General features: G+C 40.9%; 1 protein-coding gene across 4 annotated transcripts in view; it reads left to right on the top strand.

Moving 5' to 3' along the window:
- Positions 1-26,106, top strand: part of LOC114643083 (potassium voltage-gated channel subfamily H member 1) — an 846,735-nt gene that overhangs the window by 552,230 nt on the left and 268,399 nt on the right. For all 4 annotated transcript variants that reach the window (XM_051919675.1, XM_051919676.1, XM_051919677.1 and 1 more), the window contains exon 9: positions 619-871. In XM_051919675.1, the coding sequence (XP_051775635.1) occupies positions 619-871 (253 nt within the window). The remainder of the gene's footprint in view (positions 1-618; positions 872-26,106) is intronic.

Here is a 26,106-nt window from a genome sequence, read left to right as displayed (position 1 = left end):
TTGTGTTCTTTTCATGGCCATAGTGTGTGTGTGAGAGAGAGTGGGAGGGTAAAGCGACCAACTGTACACATTCCTGTAGACCAAAAGGTTGTTGTCGTACAGAATGGCCTCTAATTCAAAACCAATCCCAAACAGCCGTACTTAAGACCAATGAGTGCACACACTGTCTTTTCACACCTGCTCTCAAGAAGTGGATACCATTTGTTTAGCTGAAGCTTTCCAGCCGGGTAGTTTTATGGCCTTTCTGCAGAAGTTGGTTTATACAAGGTACTGCTCTAAATCACCCTTGCCAAACTAGTTTGAGCCCCCTACCACCAACCCGACAATGCAATTCATGTCCTGAAGATTCGGGAGTTGGTTAATTAGACAATAAAGTACAACAAGCCTAAAGAAACACTAATATTACAATTTGTATGTCTAGCTTACAAATAAAGACATACAAAATATTTATCAAACTTGCATACAAAATATCACTCCTCCACACTGCCCCCAACTTGTTTGATCCCATTCCCTGTTATTTTAAGGTATGCACTTCTCCTTTATGTAATTAAAGATGATTTCAAAATATCTAAAAACCTATTTATAGTTTATCATTGTATTCTTTTTTTTTTTTTTTAGGTTTTACAGATCTGCCCCAAGGATATGAGGGCCGATATTTGTGTACATCTGAACCGCAAGGTGTTCAAAGAGCATCCAGCATTCCGACTTGCCAGTGATGGATGCCTGCGCGCTTTAGCCATGGAGTTCCAGACTATCCATTGTGCTCCGGGGGACTTGATTTACCATGCGGGAGAAAGTGTGGACAGCCTTTGCTTTGTAGTATCGGGGTCTTTGGAAGTAATACAAGATGATGAAGTTGTTGCCATTTTGGGTAAGTGGAGTTTTAAGAATTCATGTGAATTCCTATTTTATAGTTCTGCAGACTGCACTATGCCAGAATGCCATTCTCATGTGGGCAAATTGGAGGACAGTGTCTGGTACATGCAAGTGTTGGATGTCAATGCACAATTAATCCAGAAAATACACTTGAATGAATTAACAGTACCACTGAAGAGTATCCCTTTTTGTTTTGATTTTCATTATTTACGGTGCTTTTTTTTAAATGCTTACAATTTTATAATAACTGCAGCGATGGCATTTGTATCAGCTAATGCATGTTACAGGGTGCTTGATGCAGTATGTGTAAGGCAGTGTAGAACTTTGACACAAAGACTGGCGTCCTTCAACATCTGCAATAAGATGCTGCAGATGTTCTATCAGACAGTTGTGGCGAGCGCCCTCTTCTACGCGGTGGTGTGCTGGGGAGGCAGCATAAAGAAGAGGGACGCCTCTCGCCTGGACAAACTGGTGAGGAAGGCAGGCTCTATTGTAAGCATGGAGCTGGACAGTTTGACATCCGTGGCAGAGCGACGGGCACTGAGCAGGCTCCTGTCAATAATGGAGAATCCACTGAACAGTATCATCTCCAGACAGAGGAGCAGCTTCAACGACAGACTGCTGTCACTGTCCTGCTCCACTGACAGACTGAGGAGATCGTTCTTCCCCCACACTATGCGACTCTTCAATTCCACCCGGGGGGGTAAACGTTAACATTATTCAAAGTTATTGTCTGTTATACCTGCATTGTTATCACTCTTTAATTAATTTAATATTGTACTTTATCAGTATGCTGCTGCTGGAGTATGTGAATTTCCCCTTGGGATTAATAAATTATCTATCTATCTCTCTATCTATCTCTCTATCTCTCTCTCTATCTAAAATAATGATAAATAAATCACTTATTGAAATTCCTTTTATGAAAGTCTAGGGAATGTGCCCAAACAAGGACATTTTGAACTGCAAACATCCTCCCTTGTTATGTTTCAGAGTGTTTTCCCTGGATCAAGGCTATTCTTTGTTTCTTCTTTTTGTTGTTTTACAGGTAGTATTTTTCATATTATGTTACTATCTCTGTTTGTTGCTTTTTTATACAACATTCTGATTTTAACTCACATGGTGTAGATTAATCTTGCAGTTATGTTAAGTATATTCTTAGTGTTTTTTGTTTTCAGGACCGCCTCCAGTTTGTGCTTCCTAAGAAGGCGGGGCCAACTTATTAGGCAGCTGGGATACTGGCCCCAGCAGTGTTTAAACCAAAGCTGAAGTTATGGTTTCTTTATTTTTTTCTGTATTTGCCAGGCAATTTGCTAATGTTTCTTTTTCAATTTCAGGATTATTGTAATATGTAGAATTCATTTTTACTATTTGTTTTAAGTTTTGCATTCATTTTGACGTTATTTTTTATTATCCCACTTATTTATCATGATGCTATTTTTTTATCTTTGTCATTGTGTTTACAAGTTTATCACATGACCACAGTTGCCTCATTTTCTGACATCAGTGCCCGATCTGCAATGGATATGGTGGCAGTTTGATTCGCTATCTCTTGGTGGATGGAACTCTATTAGCATAGTCAGTTTCTAAGATCCATTGTTAGATTTTATTTCAGTTTTGACCTTTGCCTTGCTCTTGACTTCCTAAACTCTTCAGCCCTATGAATTAAAGATGTTTTGGTATCCATGTTTGTCTGGTTTTGACCCTGCACTCCTCTGACTATTCTTTTAGTTCTTTTGGTTATTGTCTCCTGTTTGTCAGCTCACAGTCATCTGTGGGCTCACGTATGTGCCCACAACACACAGATATTGCTTTGTAAAATCATATCTGGTAATACTGTCTATTGCTTGTGCCTTATTTTCAGGTATAAAGACTGCTTGCTTTGCAATCAGAATCAGAATCACTTTATTGCTAGCTTGTGAAACATACCAGAATTGACTTTGGTTAGGTGCAGAACATGGAATACAAGACATTACCAACTCAAGAAAACACAATGTCAACCCATCATTAACCTGACACTGTGCAAACCACTATGCAAATACAAGTTATTGAACAAAACATTTATAAACTTAAACAGTTAACTCAAATAAATACAAAAACCATACAAAATAATATAGATGTCAAATAGTCCAAGCTGAACAAATATGAAGTATTTACGAATAGATAAACAACACAGTTACGATGTTGCAAAAACAATTAGGAGTAACCCTATGCAAGTTTATTTAGGATTACACTAATTTGAGAAAAGAAGCCATGGAGGTGGCATGTAGTTTGGTTTGCAATAGACCTACACCTCCTCTGTGATGGCAGTTTAATGAACAGATGGCTGTTGGGGTGGCTGGAGTCAGCTGCAATCTTTCCTGCTCTCTTTTTAGCTCTGGCGATGAACAGATCTATTAAGGTTGGGAGACAACAGCCACTGATTTTCTCAGCTGAGCAAATTACCTACTTCATCGAAGTATTAGAAGGAGAGGAAGCAGAAGGAAACCAAACGGTGATAGAGGAGGTCACAATACTCTCAATGATGGCTGATCAAAAATTTAACAATATACAACTTGTTATGCCAAGCTTCTTAAGCTTGAGAAGGGAGAACAATCTCTGCCTGGTTTTATTGATGATGGAGGTGATGTGATGTTTTAGTGAAAGTAGTCCCCAGGAATTTAAACGACTGAACCACAGACAGAGTCTGGCCATTAATTTGCAAAGGTGGACAGTTAGTGACTTGCTGGCAGAAATCAATCCTCATTTCCACTGTTTTAATAACATTTAACTCCAATTGTTACAAAAACAACATTTTACAAGATGGCCCACCGCTCTTTCATTGGAAGACACGTCACTATTGGAAGTGAGACCCACTAAGGTTGTGTCACCTGTAAACTTTAAGATTATTACAGATTTGTCAGTGGATCTACAGTCATTTGTATAAAGCCTTGGGGGAGCCTATGCTAATTGATATATAATCCAACATATAAGGGCCCAGTCTCACATACTGCTTCCTACCTGTCAAGAAACTCGTAATCCACTGGCAGACACCATAGGGTATGCCTAACTAGATTAGCTTACTCTGAAGCAACTCTGGAACAACGGTATTGAAGGCTGAGCAGAACTCCATAAACAAGACCTTTACATAGGTGTTAGGCAAGTCCTGTGCTTGAGACACCTGGCAAATCAAAAAAGAAACTATTTAATGTATGTGATAAATGTTGTAACATACTGTTAACAGTTTTCTAGTTTTCTTTTATGTTGCATGCTTTGTGCACCCATTTATTTATAGAACCTGCCTTTTGTAATGCAGGGTTTTTGAAGCCTATCCTAAGAGCCTCAGTGGAACCTGCAGAATTATAAGGCACAAAGCCCTCCCAAAGCCCACTCAGTCACATGCACACTCACTCATACAAGGCCAGCATTGAGTGGATGAAATCTTAATAAAATTCAACTCTATGGCACGTGAGTGGAGAGTTGTATAGACACAAGGAAGATGTGATGTGATGGACTGGTTTCTGCCTTTCACCTTGTAGCGGGGCCACATAGTGTTTAAATGTCAGTTCTGAGTGCGTCTCGTTTCATTGTCCCGTTTACTGTTTATGTGCATCAGTTAATGCCGTCCCCGAAAAACGGGGACGGATGATGGAAGGAGACCACAGCCGCCAACCTGGAAAACACCTGTTTACAATCAATTAATCCCAGCCGTCACAGGACTATATAAGCCATCAGGAGGAGAAGGAAAAGGAGGGAGGAGAGAAGGAGATTTTGTTTCAACATTACGACCACGAGCAACCTGTACCTGTTTTCCATATTGCGCTTATCCATCCAGTTTGTTTTCCATCTGCCGGATTTATTTCAAGGACCTCACCACGAGATACCCCGGGGTAGGACTTAATCATCCACCACATACACGAGGATTCACGGTGAGGCTGTTCCATTTTTTCCGGGGAGAATCAAACAACTCAATATCACTAATTCAGTCATCCGCTTTCAGGACATTTTCTTTTTTACCGGACTCACGTACTCATTCATTTTCAGTTTGTCTTTCATTGTCGTTATTCGTGTTGTGTGTTTATTTGTTACAGGGACAAGGGAGGGTTTTTGTTGTGTGTGTATATATATATATATTTGGTGGTGTCTTATTATTGCTGGGGTGGAGGGATATATTTATGTTTATATATTTGTTTCTGTTTTTTGCATGTCATTTTACTTAATACATTTAATCTGTTTAATTTTACATCCTGTTTTTGTGCTTATATTTTTCACCGTCGATTGTGGGGGGGAAAAGTTTAATTGGTAAGAAGTACGGCTTGATAGTTAGATTATCTCTCAGTTAATTATCCAGGCCACTGGTCTTGGAGGTGTAGTTGCCGGCTGGGTAAAAGGGGTCGGCCGTTACATAAAGTGGTGCCCTCTCTGAGGAATCTAAATAAATATCTATCGCTGTCTGCCTTTAAACAATTCCCCTATTAATATGTCTATAGTGCATGCTGAGCAGGACGACACCATTGCTTCGCTGCGGTGTGATGATGGAGTAGCCGGGGCACGGCACGTCACGGTCAGAGCGTGTTCAGCGGTGCAGGAGGTGGTGGATTCGTTGCAGTCGCTGTACCTCGAAGATCACCATGGACCTGAGGAGGAATGCCTGGAGGATGTCTCACCTCCGTGGGAAGATCTGGCGCAACAACTAACCCGGCTGGATGAGAAAGTCCGCGAGGTTGCTGAAAGTGCGCTCGGGCGCGAAGATGCCTTGCAGGCTCGCATCAGCAGCTCCCAGGAGGAATTAAAAGAATATCTTAGTGAGCAAGTTCAACTCCTGGGGCGGGAAATCGTGTTGTGCCTCCAGAGGCGGGATCAACGCTGGCAAGAAACTCTTCAGGGGGAGGTCCGAAGGAGTCTTCAGACGGGTACGTCAGTCACCCCGTCATTCAACGCCGTACGGGTCTCATGGGGGGGGCGGTGAATACATCAATCGGCCCTCTGTTCCTGGGGTGCGCCTTTCCTTTCCCAAGTTGGGGGGCCCCTTATAACATCGATGATGTCCTCAACTTTGTGGAAGAAGGGGAGGCGTACCTGGCTGTTAACCCTTTAACCCCAGAAGAGCTTATGGGGGTGATAGGGGCATCCCTCTCGGGGCCGGTGCGGAGCTGGTGGCTGACGGCCAAGAAGAACATTAAAGACTGGGGATCCTTTCGTCGATCTTTCCTCGCGGCTTTTCTTCCGGAAGATTATGAATCTGAACTGGAGGACAAGGTGCGATCCATGGTGCAACTACCTTCGCAATCCATCCGGGACTTCGCCTATGAATATCGGGCTTTGTGTTTGAAGTGGCGGCCGGCTATGTCTGAAGAAGAGGTGGTCCGCCGCATCCTTAATGCCTGTAACCCGCGGTTAGCTGGGGGTCTCAGGGGGGGTTGTGGGGTCGGTGGAAGACCTGGTGAAGGTGGGCTCGCAAGTGGAACGGGACTGGGGAAACTCAAAAACGTACCGGAACAAGGTACAAGCCAGTACACGAGAAACCCAGCCCCTAAAACCCCAGCGAGCCAAACCTTGCCGGTCGGAAGCCGATCTCGCCATCATGCAAGCGAGTACGTCCCTCCTGATCGTCCCAGTGAAGCTGCGGGGGGGGCAGGTAGATGCGGTGGTGGATACAGGGAGCCATCACACCTTAATCCGCTCAAGCATGTGGAAGAAGATTAGCCGACCGACAGACAACTTAACATCTGCCCCGTCTGTCCGATTTGTATTGGCAGATGGGAGTGAACACAGGGCCCTGGGCAAAGTCCCCTTGAGGTACAGTGTACTTTCCACCACCTGGGAGATGGATACGTATGTCCTGGATGACCGGCACCTGTCCGTCCCGTTACTCCTTGGGCTGGACTCTTTAACCACCATGAGGATGACCATCCATCTCAGTCCCAGGGGGTATACGGTGCCAGGGGAAGGGGTATGCGACTTCATTCATAAATCCAAAGAAGATCTGGGCTCGGAATTCATTGGCTTCTACGCAGCAGTGAGGAGTGACGCAAGCACCTCGGCGGCAGCCCCTGTGGAGGAACAGCCCGAAGAGGTAAGGCCGGTGCTGAAGAAGTGGGCCGAGGTGTGGACTGAGAAATTAGGAGTCGCCCGTGGAGTTACCCATGTGATCCACACCTCGGACGAAGTTCCAATAAGGCTTACCGTGTTTCTCCACTAAAAAAGGGCATAATTAAAGAACATCTTGATCAAATGCTCGCCGAGGGAATAATCGAACCATCTTCCTCCTCCTGGGCGTCCCCTGTGGTCCTCGTAAAGAAGACGGATGACACCTATCGTTTCTGCGTGGACTACAGGGGGGTTAACGGGAAGACGAGCCTGGACGCATATCCCATGCCCCTGGTTCATGAGATTGTGGAGTCACTGCATGGAGCTGCAGTTTTCAGCACACTAGACCTCCGCAGTGGCTATTGGCAGGTGCCGATGGACGAGGGGAGTAAGAAGAAGACGGCAGTCATCACCCCTGAAGGCTTGTTCCAGTTCACAGTCATGCCTTTTGGGCTTAAAAATGCTGGGGCCACCTTCCAGCAGCTCATGGAGCAAGTCCTGAGGGGGTTGATAGGCAAGATCTGCTTTGTTTACATCGACGACGTCATTATTTACTCCCCTTCTATTAAACAACATCTCCAGGACCTGGACACCGTCTTCCAACGATTACATCAAGCGCACCTTACGCTGAACACTAAGAAGTGTACCTTCATTCAACCCCACATACGCTTCCTCGGGCACATTCTTTCATCTGAGGGGGTCGCTGTAGACCCCGAGAAGACCTTAGCCATCCGAGACTACCCCACGCCCACGGATTTGAAATCTTTGCAACGTTTCCTTGGGTTAGTGGGGTGGTATCACAAGTTCATTCCCCGGATGGCTGATATAGCGGCTCCCTTGAACAAACTAAGAAAAAAAGAAGTCCCGTGGGAGTGGACAGCAGAGTGCCAGGACGCAGTCGAGCAACTAAAGAGCCACCTGCAAGAGCCGCCCGTTCTGGCCCAGCCAGATCCACAGCTCACTTTCCAGGTACAAACCGATGCCAGCAACCTGGGGCTTGGCGCCGTGCTCACTCAGAAAATCCACCAGGCTGAACACGTCATCGCTTACGCCTCTCGAGCCTTGCACGGCGCCGAGCTCAATTATTCGACAGCTGAAAAAGAGTGTTTGGCTGTCGTGTGGGCTGTGGAAAAATGGAGACACTATCTGGAGGGGGTTGAATTTGAAGTGTACACCGACCATCACGCTCTGACCTGGGTATTTAATCACCCGAAGACCTCCTCCCGTCTAACCAGGTGGGTGTTACGCCTCCAGAACTTCACTTTCAAGGTGACCTATCGGAAGGGCTGTGGCAATATTGTGCCTGATGCTCTGTCCAGGGTGTCGGAGCCACCGGGGATGGTGTGTTTGGCAGAGGCAAAGAAAATGATCCTCCCTCTGCCAAGAAGCCTGGAAGACCTGGCTCAAGCACAAGCCACCAGTCCATTCTGCCAGAGCATCAGGGAGGGACTGGAACAGCAGCGTACCGACCGGGTACACTTCGTGGACCTCCAGGGGGTTCTGTACAGGACCACTCCATCCTCCCTTGGGGGTCTGCAACACCAACTAGTCGTCCCGGAAGGGCTCATCCCTGACTTTTTAAATTACTATCACGACAGTCCTTTAGGTGGTCACCTTGGAAGGACAAAGACTTTATTAAAGATCCTGGGGGTTGCGTGGTGGCCGTCTGTCCGGAAAGACGTTTGCCACCATGTGAAGAAGTGCATCACCTGCCAACAGCTCAAAAACCCACCTGGTAAACCGGCAGGATTGCTACAATCGACAATCGCGGATGGACCGGGGGAGACTTTGGGAGTCGACCTGATGGGGCCTTTTCCTGTTACCAGCTCGAGGAAGACCGTCCTGATGGTGGTGATTGATTATTTTTCAAAGTGGGTGGAGCTGTTTGCATTAACAGACGCAAAAACTAACAAGATCTGCTCCACCCTGAAGAACGAAATCTTCACCCACTGGGGGGTGCCGAAGAACATCATCTCAGACCGGGGTCCGCAGTTCACGAGCTCTCTATTAGATGAACTTTATACAGCCTGGGGAGTGAAGAAAAACCTGACAACAGCTTACCATCCCCAGGCTAACATGACAGAGCGAGTGAACCGGACCCTGAAGAACATGATTGCCTCCTATGTGGGTGAACGCCATCAGGACTGGGATAAATGGCTCCCCGAGCTCCGGTTTGCCCTGAACACCGCTGTGCACGAAGCCACAGGTGAGACGCCTGCTTTGGTTGCGCTAGGCAGACAGCTAAAGGGCCCGCTTGACCAACTCCTTCCCAGAGCCCCTAATCCAGAAACCACCAGTTACAATAACCTATTCAAAATTGAGGAATTACGGCGGAGAATCCAACAGAGGTTGGTGAGTTCGACATCCAGACATGCCAAGTTATATAATGCCCGGCGTAAGGAAGCGCACTTTCAGCCGGGTGATTTGGTCTGGATTAGAGCTCACCATCTCTCGGATGCCAGCAAAAGGTTCTCCGCCAAGCTAGCGCCTAAATGGTTAGGTCCAGCCAAAATCATATCTCAAACAGGTCCAGTCAACTTCCAGTTTCAAAGGGGTATCGGCACTGACTCCAAGATAGACACAATCCATGTGGCCAATCTCAAGCCGTACTTCGGCCCTCCCTTGTCCAAGGTTGGGGGGGGGAATGTAGCGGGGCCACATAGTGTTTAAATGTCAGTTCTGAGTGCGTCTCGTTTCATTGTCCCGTTTACTGTTTATGTGCATCAGTTAATGCCGTCCCCGAAAAACGGGGACGGATGATGGAAGGAGACCACAGCCGCCAACCTGGAAAACACCTGTTTACAATCAATTAATCCCAGCCGTCACAGGACTATATAAGCCATCAGGAGGAGAAGGAAAAGGAGGGAGGAGAGAAGGAGATTTTGTTTCAACATTACGACCACGAGCAACCTGTACCTGTTTTCCATATTGCGCTTATCCATCCAGTTTGTTTTCCATCTGCCGGATTTATTTCAAGGACCTCACCACGAGATACCCCGGGGTAGGACTTAATCATCCACCACATACACGAGGATTCACGGTGAGGCTGTTCCATTTTTTTCCGGGGAGAATCAAACAACTCAATATCACTAATTCAGTCATCCGCTTTCAGGACATTTTCTTTTTTACCGGATTCACGTACTCATTCATTTTCAGTTTGTCTTTCATTGACGTTATTCGTGTTGTGTGTTTATTTGTTACAGGGACAAGGGAGGGTTTTTGTTGTGTGTGTATATATATATATATATATATATATATATATACAGTGGTGTGAAAAACTATTTGCCCCCTTCCTGATTTCTTATTCTTTTGCATGTTTGTCACACAAAATGTTTCTGATCATCAAACACATTTAACCATTAGTCAAATATAACACAAGTAAACACAAAATGCAGTTTGTAAATGGTGGTTTTTATTATTTAGGGAGAAAAAAAAATCCAAACCTACATGGCCCTGTGTGAAAAAGTAATTGCCCCCTGAACCTAATAACTGGTTGGGCCACCCTTAGCAGCAATAACTGCAATCAAGCGTTTGCGATAACTTGCAATGAGTCTATTACAGCGCTCTGGAGGAATTTTGGCCCACTCATCTTTGCAAAATTGTTGTAATTCAGCTTTATTTGAGGGTTTTCTAGCATGAACCACCTTTTTAAGGTCATGCCATAGCATCTCAATTGGATTCAGGTCAGGACTTTGACTAGGCCACTCCAAAGTCTTCATTTTGTTTTTCTTCAGCCATTCAGAGGTGGATTTGCTGGTGTGTTTTGGGTCATTGTCCTGTTGCAGCACCCAAGATCGCTTCAGCTTGAGTTGACGAACAGATGGCCGGACATTCTCCTTCAGGATTTTTTGGTAGACTGTAGAATTCATGGTTCCATCTATCACAGCAAGCCTTCCAGGTCCTGAAGCAGCAAAACAACCCCAGACCATCACACTACCACCACCATATTTTACTGTTGGTATGATGTTCTTTTTCTGAAATGCTGTGTTCCTTTTACGCCAGATGTAACGGGACATTTGCCTTCCAAAAAGTTCAACTTTTGTCTCATCAGTCCACAAGGTATTTTCCCAAAAGTCTTAGCAATCATTGAGATGTTTCTTAGCAAAATTGAGACGAGCCCTAATGTTCTTTTTGCTTAACAGTGGTTTGTGTCTTGGAAATCTGCCATGCAGGCCGTTTTTGCCCAGTCTCTTTCTTATGGTGGAGTCATGAACACTGACCTTAATTGAGGCAAGTGAGGCCTGCAGTTCTTTAGACATTGTCCTGGGGTCTTTTGTGACCTCTCGGATGAGTCGTCTCTGCGCTCTTGGGGTAATTTTGGTCGGCCGGCCACTCCTGGGAAGGTTCACCACTGTTCCATGTTTTTGCCATTTGTGGATAATGGCTCTCACTGTGGTTCGCTGGAGTCCCAAAGCTTTAGAAATGGCTTTATAACCTTTACCAGACTGATAGATCTCAATTACTTCTGTTCTCATTTGTTCCTGAATTTCTTTGGATCTTGGCATGATGTCTAGCTTTTGAGGTGCTTTTGGTCTACTTCTCTGTGTCAGGCAGCTCCTATTTAAGTGATTTCTTGATTGAAACAGGTGTGGCAGTAATCAGGCCTGGGGGTGGCTACGGAAATTGAACTCAGGTGTGATACACCACAGTTAGGTTATTTTTTAACAAGGGGGCAATTACTTTTTCACACAGGGCCATGTAGGTTTGGATTTTTTTTCTCCCTAAATAATAAAAACCATCATTTAAAAACTGCATTTTGTGTTTACTTGTGTTATATTTGTGTTTGATGATCAGAAACATTTTGTGTGACAAACATGCAAAAGAATAAGAAATCAGGAAGGGGGCAAATAGTTTTTCACACCACTGTATATTTGGTGGTGTCTTATTATTGCTGGGGTGGAGGGATATATTTATGTTTATATATTTGTTTCTGTTTTTTGCATGTCATTTTACTTAATACATTTAATCTGTTTAATTTTACATCCCGTTTTTGTGCTCATATTTTTCACCGTCGATTGTAGGGGGGAAAAGTTTAATTGGTAAGAAGTACGGCTTGATAGTTAGATTATCTCTCAGTTAATTATCCAGGCCACTGGTCTTGGAGGTGTAGCTGCCGGCTGGGTAAAAGGGGTCGGCCGTTACAACCTGATGATGCTGGGATGCTGCTTCCAGTTTGATTCAGGTCACAGGTTCAAGGTCTTAAGGTTTCAAAAGAAACTTGTTCAAATACTCCTTCATTCCAGCTGCTATTAACCTTCTAAAAAGTTCAACTTGAATGAACGTCCACAGGCTTAAATCATGGGCTTTAATCACGAGCAGCTAACATTTTCATTAACCCTCAGTTAAGTTTAACTGTTGGTATAATATTTATGTGCAATATTTTTGATCTAATGTTTCACTATATGTACTATGCTCACACTATATTATGTTTATTTGTACTAAGTTTATGATTAATTGGCTGTGTCCTTCGTGATATGTTTTTAATGTTATGATGGGATCTCTCCGTAAAACCTGTTGACAAACCACATTTCCCTCTTAGGACAATAAAAAGGAATTGAATTGAACTGAGCACGTCATTGTAGGTAATAGTTTAAGAAAATGAACGTATGAATGGGTTATCTGAATTCACTCCTTTGGGATTTATCAACATGCATGTAGGGATACGATTGCATGTTGTTTAGGTTGTGAAGGATGTTTTAAATGCAACAAGTGCTTTGACTCCCATTTCTAATCCTGGTTTATCTTTGTGTCTGTAGCTTCACTTCACATGGCATGAAACACTTTATATCTACATTCGCATAGCTATTTTGAAAAATGTGTGGCCTTTACCCTCCTAAAATTCTCATATACATCAACCGTTTCCATTTCCCCAGCATTTCTCAGTTGGTGAGTTACTCAGAGTCTAGACACTTTATCAAAGTGCACCGTTCCAAACAACTTCTGTTGTTTGTTTCAATAAGTCTATTAACATGCCATGTAAAGTCATAAAACAGGCTGTTAGCTTGTGCTGGATTTCCGTTCTGTGCTGGGAGAGTATAACAGGAACAAGCCTTCCTACTCCCTAATGCTGCCATCAATAGTATTGGCTAATGGGAATTCATTGACCCCCTTCTAAAACATTTTAGAATGATCTGGGACAAATGGTCTTATGTACACTGAGCCATAATTTCAAGCTTCTTCCAGCTAGCTTTTTCTTTTGGTTAGACAGATGTTCAAGTATTTATAGTAGGCAGGATTTCCACTTCACTGGAGCAAATTCTGGTGTGCTTTAACCTGTTCATATTCTCTGAAGCACTTAAATGTAAACTTGTCAGTCGTGCTGTTTTTGCACATTACTAATGATAATCTTGATTTGCCCTATTGACTCAGCCTTAGCATCTGTACTCAGTGTTTCCTTTGCTGCTGATACTTCTTCAAAGTTGTAGTAAAGCCTTATGGTTATTATTGTTCATGAGTAGGACATACAGTAAGAAGTGAGGACTACAGCTCTGAAGTTTCCTCTACAACCTGGCCTGCATAAGTGCAAACATAGTGCAGTGTACAATTGTTTTATTTTTGGAAAATGGTTCAAAGGTTTTAACAGAAAATAAGCAGGCAGGAATCAGAGAGGAAAGGTCCAATACTTCAATTGTTTACTTGTTCAAATATAGTATCAGTTACATACAATATAATAGCAATATACATGCAGATATAGGAATTGTACTATTGACTCACAGTAATACAGATATATATATAAATTATACTATTGACTTACAGTAATATCAATATATGAATTATACTATTGACTTACAGTAATATCAATATATGAATTATACTATTGACTTACAGTAATATCAAAAGACCCAGAGCCATCATCCTAGACCAGTAGACTGAGGGAGCCCGCGTGCCAGTCTCGTCAGAGGATCAACTCGTGAGCCTGGTCCAATACCGGGCGGTGTGCACGTTCCCCACGGTTGAGCTTCCCAAGAAACTGAGGGCGGAACCTTCCCTTATATACTAATTGAGTGTCCTTGCCCAAAATGGCTTACGTGTAAGCAGTGTATATACAGAAGTGATCAGTTTCTGCACACCTCTTCCCACGGGACACTTATGTGTTATCTCTACTAAGCCTAAAACAACCCTTCTTAGAGACATCAAAACAACTTACAGAAAAACATCTTGCATTAATTTAACCTTTTCCCTAAAACATTCTGAAACCCTTTATGAGAAACAAGTTTTTGCACATTCTTTCGCTATCATCCCAAACATTCCAATCTTTGTAGCTGGTTTTGCACTGAAGCGACCAACCCCCTCTTACTCCTTTATTTCATCCCTTCTCCTGTTACAGAGAAAACCTTTTTTTATTACAACAATACAGAGAGAGTTCCATAGAAAAAGTTAAAGGAGGTCATGCAGGTCATTTGGATGCCCAGTTTTCATTTTTGTCAAGTTGTGCACACCATCTCTTCTGTGTCTTAGGTTAGGCCAGCAGTTCTTAAACTGTGGGGTGCGCCCCAAAGATGTGAAAAAAAAGAAAACAAGAATCGAAAATATGAAAAATACATCAATTGAAACCAAAACAAATTAACTTAAACTACATTCTGATACTAGAAAAATAAATATAGAGTTAGATAAATGTCGTTAAAAGTTAAGTAGGTATACTAAAATATGCACCTATGATATATCATCAAAAGAACAAATTGGTATTAGTGGGTTTCTTTCAAAAAACGTTAGGGGGGCGCGATTAAAACTGTTGTGAAAACTCGGGTTGCAAATACTTAAAGCTTGAGAAACGCTGATTTAGGCTACTCTGTCATTAACATCGAAGCACTGCTCTGCAGCTTACTGTATGTGCATGAATGATAACAGAGTTAATAAAATAAACTGGAATATTCTCCTTGCACTTTTGGTGCCGTGAAAATAAATTATTATTTATACTGGGATGGGATGTTTTGTAGATAATGAGTAGTGAGTGTAGAGGATTAACTAGCAGTTTGATGCGGGGGGAGTCCAGAAACATTCCTGGAGATTGAGGGTGTAATCTGTGCCATGGTGAAACAATTCGAAGCAGCCACTGTTAAACCAGGAACTACAGCAGGATTGAGTCTGACTGGCCTTTAACTGTCATTGGTTCAAAAATGAACAATTTATCCCAGGCAAAGGACAACAGTCAGGGAAAGGGCAGTCATGTTAGTTAAATAATGTGTTAGAGTGGTCCTGGAGGTGAGTAAAAAGAAACTTCAAACACAGCTTTTGTAAATAAGAACCCTAGGTCCAGGTATTAGACAGGCATTTACAGTCTTTGTCTTTGTATTATGTATTGCTATTTACTTTATTAAAGCAAAACAGAAAGAGACTCTTAAAAATGTTCTTCAGCATTGAGCTTGACTGGGCACTTACAGATGTTCAGATACTTCTTGTAAGTTGTTTTTACTGAGTGTACTACTGTATTTGTGGACTCCTTGACAAACTATACAGTATATACCTTCAGCACTTACAGTCATCTAAATCTGAACTTCTACTCTCAGTAAAAATGAAACAGTGTCATGTCTAGAGATTGGAAAGTTCAAAACTTATGGGTCAGTAAAATCCATTTTGTATTAATAAACAAGTACTCCTGCGTTCATGTCAGTTCTATGTTTATTTTCTAAAAGAAGCAGAGCTGCTGTCTGATGGTTTTAGACCATGGTGAAAGTATAATACAAGCAGGTGAAGCATTGGATCCTTTTAATATGTTCCAAGGATCTGCACTGGTATCCCGAAGGTTGCCGGTTCGAATCCCTGTTGCTGCCAAAAGAGATCCTACTCTGCTGTGCCCTTGAGCAAGGCCCTTAACCTGCAATTGCTTCAGGGGCACTGTACAATGGCTGACCCTATGCTCTGACCCCAAGGGGTATACGAAAACTAACAAATTCTTCATACAAGTAATTGCTTGAGGTGAAATAAAGAACAAAAAAAAAAAAAGAATTAAAAAGGAGTTTGCCTCTCACAATGGTCCCTGGGACAATCAAGACTGTGATTTTTTTTTTTTTTTTTAAGTTTTAATGTTTTTATATCTACTGTGTTAGTGCTGCTGTCTCAGGGATCTGGCATTCTGGTTTTGAACCCTATTCCCGGTCAGTGTCTCTAAAGATTTTGCACATTTTAATGAGTTTTTCTCTGGGTATTCATTGCTCCAGCTCCATAAATCACTAATCTGAATTAATCAGGCTTATCTTAGACTTATTATAGACTAATATATATTAGGCCTTGGCAAAGTTAACACGTTAAATATTGTGATTAATGCTTAACACATTTAAAAATATCGTCTCATCCCAGGCTGGCAAAGGAGCAAACCCCTCAGGAAGTGCTTTGGTCAGGGTGGCATTTACATGTGTTTTTTAAACATTATGAAACAATAGTAAAAATAAATGTATACCTAAAGAATTACATACACATGCAGTACTGTATTTATATACTACCTTTAAAAATTTTATGAAATATTATTTGCATTTAAAGGTTTGACATTTCATATTACGTGGTTCACAACGATATGCCACATCAATATGTAGCATTGGTGTTCATCTTCTTGATTTATACATACTGACATAGGTGCAGGGGAGTGGGAGGAATCTGGGTGGGGATCGGGGTTTACAGCAGTCCTGGTGCAATGCTAGAGAAAAGTTATGCTCTCACTTTTTTTATTTCGTGTTTCTGCAAGAAGATCGAATGACAGTCATATCACATTAAGTGGTAAATGAGTTATCTTTGAGTGGCACTAAAACCAAAATAATTCTCTAGTACATCTGTATTTAACTCAGCTGTCTGCCAGCCAACTTACAGTTCTGTTGCCCTAATGTAATGACAAAATTTTATGAAATAGAAGTGTAATGATTAACCATACCCACGTTCAAGTTTGCAGTATCTATGGTAATATATGCAAGGAACACAACATAGCCATCTAAGTAATGCACAGTGTCCATTTTTAAGTGAGATAGCAAACTATGGAAATCTTTTGTTTAGCATGCCAGGAGCAAAGGTGTAGGTAGAGCAGTGTCTTCTAACCGTTTTTCTGTGGTGGTACACTTTTTGTAACTCAAAAAATCCCAAGGCACAGCACGATTCTACCAACCAAAAAGGCATCAAATCTATGCACCTGCTAAACTGTCCGAATGGTCGTCACAATTAAATCAGTCATCAGCATGCATTCAAAGTCAACGGTCATTTAGATCGTTTCATTTTTAATCTGACCCGTCTGCTTCTCATATGCTATGCCAATTTGATAATTAATACATTGGCCTTGCTTTCTTACTGCCTTCCTTTCAACTTACCTTTTAGGAAGGCGTTCAAATTCAGGTTACTTGCTCAAGTAGGAAATTAAGGGTTTAAGGTCATTGTTTAAGTTTAAGTTTCATTATTTTTTTTAAATTCCTTTGTGTTCATTCTACATTAAATTTATGATTTAGTGTGTATTTACTTCATGATTTATGCATTCATTTTATAGTTACATGTTTTCATGTGATTAATCGCAATTAATTTCAATGTCAATGTCAATTTATTTATATAGCACATTTAAAACAACATAGTAATGCTGTGGCCAAAGTGCTTTACAATAATAGAATAAAAGAAAAACAAAGCAATTAACATAAAGCATAAATAGAAATAAAATATATGAACATAAAATAAAATACATAATAAATAGAAGTAATGTTATATACATAAAAAATAGAAGTAATGTTATATAATCACAAAGAGAAAACCATCAGTATTACTGAAGGTCACGGAATGCAAGTGAATAGAAATGAGTCTTTAATCTCGTTTTAAACAGTTCAATTGTAGACGACTCCTTTATGTGATGAGGTAAAGAGTTCCACAGGCGAGGTGCAGCAGCTGCAAAAGCTCTGTCCCCCTTAGTTTTACACTTGGTACGAGGGACAACAAGAGACAGCTGACCAGAAGATCTAAGCACTTTAGATGGCTGATGTAAAACACACAATTCAGATAAATAGGCAGGAGCAAGCCCATGTAAAGATTTAAAAACTAGCAGCAAGATTTTAAAATCAATTCAAAAACTGACAGGCAGCCAGTGTAAAGAAGCTAAAATAGGAGAAACAGAGTCATACTTTCTTGCCCCAACCAGAAAGTGAGCAGCAGCATTTTGGACCAACTGTAACCTGTGTATCAGGGATTTATTAATCCCAGAATACAGTGAGTTGCAGTAATCGAGGCGAGAAAAAATAAACGCATGAGTAGCTATCTCAAGATCCCTAGAAGATAAAAAAGGCTTGATCTTACCTAATAGGCAAAGTTGGAAAAAGCAACTCTTGACTACAGAATTTACTTGTTTCTCAAAAGGCAACACCAAGATTACGGACTTGAGGTTTGGAAAAGACAGAGAAAGAACCGAGAAATCCAAGACCAATTTGGGCCTTAGCTGATGGACCCACTATAAGCACCTCTGTTTTATTTTGATTTAGATCAAGAAAATTATTAGCCATCCAGGATTTCATACATTTATGCAATTATTATATATACAGTACATATACTCTATTTGTCCTTTTGTTACTATATATATATATATATTATAAAAAAAATAATCTTGCAACAAGACTTTTTTCCTGCGACGAGACGTGATCTTTTGAAGAAAGACAGAGAGACACTTTCACATCCCTCAAAACGGTCAAGTCACGTCATATTTACAACCTTTGGAAGCAAGTCCCGTGATACGCATGCAGAGAAGGTTAGAGATAATGAAAGTAGGCAAATTCGAAAGTCTCAAAAAAAATGAGAGTAAAGATCACATTAGAAAAACAAATGGAAAAAATTACTCAGTGAAATAACAGAACAGCGAAAAGAGATTGAATAGTGTTTGAGGATGTCTGGGGGAGAAGAGAGAAAAGGCAGTGAGACAAAAGGACAGCAGCTCTACAGGATTTTAAACGTTTGAAGTGCTGCACAAAATGCAGATCACACTGCACAGCAGCAGCAGCAGCAAACTAGCAGCTCATCGAGCAAAGAAGAGGTTAAAATAAAACAAACTTATTTGTTTCCCATTGTATCACCGTTTAAGAGGGGCTTCGGAGGAGCAGCCGCATCTCGTTGGGGTGTGTTCAGCCCCCCTCTTCACAATGGCGCGTAGCACTGGCGGGGGGGGAAGGGTTTGGCAAGCGAAGCCCTCTAGTTTATATAGTAAAAAAACAACAAAAAGATCATGAAAGTTTGGGGTACCTTCCAGTGATCCCTGTATAACTGAAATAAAACAACAAAACGATTCACAGAAAAACACGATGACGTCTGTCCAGACGCGAGTCCTGAGCTAGACTTACACCATGATGGTGGCAGCTCTGGTTATGAGGTGTGAGAGGTGGTAATGGTGGGACCAGGTGACTTTGAACCTTGTCACTGATTGCTGGATCTGCAGGTAGAATGAGAGGAGAGGCATTAGGTGACAGGGTGAACCCTCTGAAAGGAGTTTACAGGTCGACAAACATAGAAGTTTTCTCCCAAACATATGTACGTGTGACAATATTTACTGTATATTAGTATTACTGAGGGTTAGTACATTCATGTACAAAAAAATGAATATATATTCTATTGAAATTAAAATGCATCATTTTAGCAATTTTATAAATATACCAAGTTTACCAATAATAATATAAATAAATTAATACATGAATTAATAAATAAAAACAATACAATACCTGGACTAAATTATTAAACTGTAGAGCACTCAGTCTTTTTCTTGTGTTGCAATGGCCATTGTTCTGTTTTTGTTTATTATGGACATTTACTTTGTGTGGTGACGAAAAGTGCAAGCAGCAGAAAATTCAAAGTGATAGTGCCTATAAAATATGAGAAGTAGCAGCATAAAGAGGTGATGTACATAGGAGCTATTTTGTATAGAGTTATGTTGAGCTTTTGGAAAAGATTATTTAAAGCTGAATCCCTAACAGTTGTAATGATCACCTTTGCTTAAAGACAGGAGATTAGTTGTAAGGGTCTGAGGGTTAGGCAAGGTGGCCTAGTGGTAGGTACTGTTGCCTTGCAGCTCCACAGTCCAGGGTTTGTGTCTTGACCTAGTCTCTATCCATAATGTACTGCATGCCAAATTAAAACTGAAGACATTTGAAAATCTATTTTAACACATCTTGACCTAAAATACAGTGTACCATTGTGTAACTAGTAGCTTCACAGTATTTTCTGCAAGTGCCATACATGAAAATCCATAAAAACACTTTCACCCCACTGGGAAGAAAGCAGCTGCTTTCATGGACAGCACTGTTAAAAATTCATGCCATCCTTGACAAATTCTAAGTACTGAAAATAAATGGTACTCTGGCAAAGTGTTTTTTTTTCCAGTAAAAACCATTTCACATATAAAAAATATGTTTTAGTTGAAGCATTTTTATTCTGCAAATGCAAAGGTCTTTGAAAATTAGCTTTATATGCAATTGCAGAGCTACTTTAACAAGGAGCTATCTAAGCACATCCATATTGCTGTTGTGCATTCTTATTTCAATTTACATCTTATGCTGAATTTTATATCACACAATTCATTTTACTTTTGGTCTGTGGAATTAGAATGAATATAACTACTGGTAGATTCATCCATCCATTATCCAACCCGCTATATCCTAACTACAGGGTCACGGGGGTCCGCTGGAGCCAATCCCAGCCAACACAGGGTGCAAGGCAGGAAACAAACCCCAGGCAGGGTGCCCGCCCACCACAGGGCACACATACACACACACACACACCAAGCACACACTAGGGACAATTTAGAATTGCATGTCTTTGGACTGTAGGAGGAAAACGGAGCACCCGGAGGAAACTCACTCAGACACGGGGTGAACATGCAAACTCCATGCAGGGAGGACCCGGGAAGTCTCCTAACTGCAAGGCAGCAGCGCTACCCACTGCGCCACCGTTTTTGGGCACAGGGTCATTTTGACCTAACAAATGTGGCAACTAGAATATATCTTGGATCCAGAAAATAATCCTGTAACAACGGTAACAAAATGGTGAAGCTTTTCACATCACAATACCAAAGTGATGACATTGCACCATTAGTTTGTTTTGTTTTTTTTAATAATGAGATTACACTATGGGGCATGTATTAAATTGTGGAAGAAGTTGAAAGGTAATTAAATTGCATTGTTTAAAGTTCATTCTACCATTAAATGCTGGACATGTATGAAAGCAGTCCATTTCTTGTTTTTAATGCAACTTGATGTCAATGTGGGCTTGAGTGTGGCCTGTGGTGACCACAGTGCAGATTGGCCTGTAAAAGGGAAACTGGACATTCACAGCAGAAGGAGCAGCTTCTTGTCACTCATGTCAGTGCCTATCTTTTAAGTGCCAACCAACAGCTGATGAATAAATGATTTAGTCTTTTACTTAAGAAGTCGTAAACTTTATTTGTCTAGGCTAAGTTTCAAATCAACCTAATATTAAAAAGTTACCATTACATAAAATTTCATCCAAACCAGATTAACAGATGTTTTAGTATGATGTACAGTACATCTGGAAAGTATTCACAGTGCATCACTTTTTCCACATTTTGTTATGTTACAGCCTTATTCCAAAATGGATTAAATTCATTTTTTTCCACAGAATTCTACACACAACACCCCATAATGACAACGTGAAAAAAGTTTACTTGCGGTTTTTGCAAATTTATTAAAAATAAAAAAACTGAGAAATCACATATACATAAGTATTCACAGCCTTTGCTCAATACTTTGTCGATGCACCTTTGGCAGCAATTACAGCCTCAAGTCTTTTTGAATATGATGCCACAAGCTTGGCACACCTATCCTTGGCCAGTTTCGCCCATTCCTGTTTGCAGCACCTCTCAAGCTCCATCAGGTTGGATGGGAAGCGTCGGTGCACAGCCATTTTAAGATCTCTCCAGAGATGTTCAATCGGATTCAAGTCTGGGCTCTGGCTGGGCCACTCAAGGACATTCACAGAGTTGTCCTGAAGCCAGTCCTTTGATATCTTGGCTGTGTGCTTAGGGTCGTTGTCCTGCTGAAAGATGAACCGTCGCCCCAGTCTGAGGTCAAGAGCGCTCTGGAGCAGGTTTTCATCCAGGATGTCTCTGTACATTGCTGCAGTCATCTTTCCCTTTATCCTGACTAGTCTCCCAGTCCCTGCCGCTGAAAAACATCCCCACAGCATGATGCTGCCACCACCATGCTTCACTGTAGGGATGGTATTGGCCTGGTTGATGAGCAGTGCCTGGTTTCCTCCAAACGTGACACCTGGCATTCACACCAAAGAGTTAAATCTTTGTCTCATCAGACCAGAGAATTTTCTTTCTCATGGTCTGAGAGTCCTTCAGGTGCCTTTTGGCAAACTCCAGGCGGGCCGCCATGTGCCTTTTACTAAGGAGTGGCTTCCATCTGGCCACTCTACCATACAGGCCTGATTGGTGGATTGCTGCAGAGATGGTTGTCCTTCTGGAAGATTCTCCTCTCTCCACAGAGGACCTCTGGAGCTCTGACAGAGTGACCTTCGGGTTCTTGGTCACCTCTCTGACTAAGGCCCTTCTCCCTTGATCGCTCAGTTTAGATGGCCGGCCAGCTCTAGGAAGACTGCTGGTGGTTGCGAACTTCTTCCACTTATGGATGATGGAGGTCACTGTGCTCATTGGGACCTTCAAAGCAGCAGATATTTTTCTGTAACCTTCCCCAGATTTGTGCCTCGAGACAATCCTGTCTCGGAGGTCTACAGACAATTCCTTTGACTTCATACTTGGTTTGTGCTCTGACATGAACTGTCAACTGTGGGACCTTATATAGACAGGTGTGTGCCTTTCCAAATCATGTCCAATCAACTGAATTTACCACAGGTGGACTCCAATTAAGCTGTAGAAACATCTCAAGGATGATCAGGGGAAACAGGATGCACCTGAGCTCAATTTTGAGCTTCATGGCAAAGGCTGTGAATACTTATGTACATGTGCTTTCTCAATTTTTTTATTTTTAATAAATTTGCAAAAATCTCAAACTTTTTTGACGTTGTCATTATGGGGTGTTGTGTGTAGAATTCTGAGGAAAAAATGAATTTAATCCATTTTGGAATAAGGCTGTAACATAACAAAATGTGGAAAAAGTGATGCGCTGTGAATACTTTCTGGATGCACTGTATGTGATATTATTGTACGTTTGATAAATGTATAAAGAAGACAGAAAATGAAAGAGTTGGGGCACCACCTTGATGACTGTTTATAATTTGAAAGAATGTACAAAATTGCAGCATACAATAATTTGCGGAGATGTCTTTCCAGTCGCAAATTCAGATTACAACTGAGAACAAGATGGCCAGTTTCCAGGTTATATAGTCACTGTGCACGGGGTCAGGCCAAGGAAATAATGTCAGTAGTGGAGTGGCTGTGTGTCTATCATTCAGCAGAGGGAGGAAGAGTGAAGGCATTAGACCACAGCAGCAACCTCTTCTCTGCAGGTAATCATCATCACCAGAACCCTTAAGCTGTCTTGCATGCACACAGGTTTGCTGTAGACTGTATAAACAGAGAAGAAATACATTCATAAATACACGTTATGTTTTGTTGTGCATTTTTCATCCTTTGACAACCTCTTGTTTTTATGATTGGAATTTTGACTTAACCGTGCAGCCAGCCGACTAAATCTATGTACAGCTGTACTGTTCTCTTCCCAGTGTAGTAACACTTTATAGTACATGTTTTACTTAGCTGTCTTAGAACAACTGAGCTCATTTTACTGTATGCTCATTGAGCAAAGTACATTTGGAGGTATCTATAATTATTATTTTGCTTCTATGCTATATCTAAATAGAAGGTAGGAAAAATGAAACCAGAAGCTTTTTCTCACTCACACTGAAGGGTTCAGCGTGACTCAAATGAAAGACTTGAGATAGGTTGCTTCCTTAGCCCGTCTCATTTCTACTTTGATGCACCTGCTTTAACACAATTTGACTTGGAAATAATTTAGTTCTTTAACAGTATTGTAAAACAATACAATGTTGCCATTTTCTTTCTGAAAAAAGTTTACAATGCATTTCATTCAAAGGTAACACTTAAGGTAATGTCTCTTCAGACATACAAATACTGGTTACCTTCTGATGAACATTTTTTTAAAGATATTTTGGATTGTTGTTCGTGTATCACTTTCTTCTGTAGAAACCCTTTGGATGTTTAACGCCTTTTTATTTCTGTAGATACAGATAGGGTGGCAGTATATAATTGCTGGTCTTCTGTGGCTTAAGAATTGGCCCGATCTGCTGTCTAACATCATAGACATAACCTTGATGGATTGGGCATTATCCTCATTTCAAGTGATCATCGATGATCACATCAGGGAGAAAAACTTGTGTGGGTTTAAAGTCTTTACACAACCTTTTGGACACTTGAGTCTAAACAAAAGTAATCTGTTTTTATGAATAACAAATAATAAGGCAGAGCCAATAACATCTTCAATACAATATGGATTGGTTTCCTGTGAAGAAACACTTTTTGGAATCTGTTTTGTTATTTAGATGAGATGATTTCTATAAAATGTTTTCAAGATCAAGTAACCCAAAATGGCTTTGCAACAGTAAATATTGCCAGCTACTCTGCACAAGTTACTCAAGTTAGTGCCATCTATTATAAATCAAATATCTATTTTGGTTCACCTTTATGTGATGGATTTTTCGTGATACACCCCATCCAGATAAAAGCATATTGGTCAGCTGGTGCCAATTAAGATTCAAAATCACTGAAATCTACTACTGATAATCGATATAAGCAAGGATGGCAAAGTCATAACACAAGAGCTATATTCTGAAATAAAAGTGCAAAGATAAAGTACAATAATGAAACTTCCAATGATGTAAACAATTATGAATATAATAAATAGAAAAACAAAGAAACAATAAAGAAAATCAATAATGCAAAAATATAGAAAACCCCAAAAAATAAAAAAAACATTTGTACATTAAAGATAGCAACAAATAAGCAGTACAGTGCAGGATATAATAACTGAATCAATTAATTAGTTAATGCAAATATATAACACATATGTATGACATGCATGGGGGGCACATATCTGAAGCGTATTTTACAGCAAATATGCTGTGTTTACTGGTAACCTTGTCTGTGACACATTTTCCTGGAAATTCTCCATGCTGTTGACTTAGACAAACATTTTTTTTTCCATTGCCCCATGATGCTTTGTATGGCCAGTGCAACATCACAGAACTGAAGAAACCAATGTTGGATGAAACACCTCCCACAAATATATATTTATATATATATATATATTACTAATCCTAGCAGTAGACTAAAAATTAACAGAAAACTTGCTTAGTGCATTTAAGTACAAAACGTGTGCACAGAAGAAACCTGGAAATGTGTCGGTGTATTTGTGTCTTAAAGGTAATGTCTTTTTGTATGGACTTGTACATTCTATGCAGGGGTGCCAGGCCCCTATACAATTTATAGCCCAAACAATAGCATCATAAACTGTGCACATTATGGTAGATTAACAAATTTCAGAAATGTTCTTAGACAAGGGTGAGCCTGCAAAGACAACAACCCAGAAATTTAGATTTCCTATTTTAACCAGTATTAAACATCCTAGCACAAGAATTTCCAAAATTTACATTTTTATTTAGATTTTAGTCTGCTGTTTAATTTACACACTTTTTTTCAGACTGCATGGCTTGCATTAGCATTGATGTAATTCTGGAGGTGACTGTGACTCCATTATTTACATGAATTATGTTTAATCACAAGTATCACCATTTAAGGTAAGAATAAAATGCTAGAGCTATTTTGTCTGCTTTTAACTGCTGTGTAATGTTGCTTATGCAGAGATGCATCTTCCACACAAGTGGTCATGTCACCTGCTTCAACAGTATCTTTGACCATTTGCTTGCTGAATGATTTTCTGAAAGAATAGGAAAACTTGTGATAGCAATGATCCCCTAAAAATACACATCAGTTGAATTTTCTCAGCTGCAATATGCAGCAGTTATAATAAATACTTTGGCTGACTCAAGCAAAGCAGGGGTCATTTTTGCTTGTTATTACAATGAATATGACATTTTAATGTAGAAAAAAGGCGATAATACCATACCATGTAGAGATACCCAAGCATACTCATCAGTGAATATGATTGTAGAATAGGAACATTGAACCAAATGTCACTTTTTTATTTTTTCATTATTTTATGTTTTAGA

This window comes from Erpetoichthys calabaricus, chromosome 15 (assembly GCF_900747795.2).
Source record: "Erpetoichthys calabaricus chromosome 15, fErpCal1.3, whole genome shotgun sequence".
Classification (NCBI taxonomy): Eukaryota; Metazoa; Chordata; class Cladistia; order Polypteriformes; family Polypteridae; genus Erpetoichthys; species Erpetoichthys calabaricus.
This window is presented reverse-complemented; position numbering and strand designations above follow the sequence as displayed.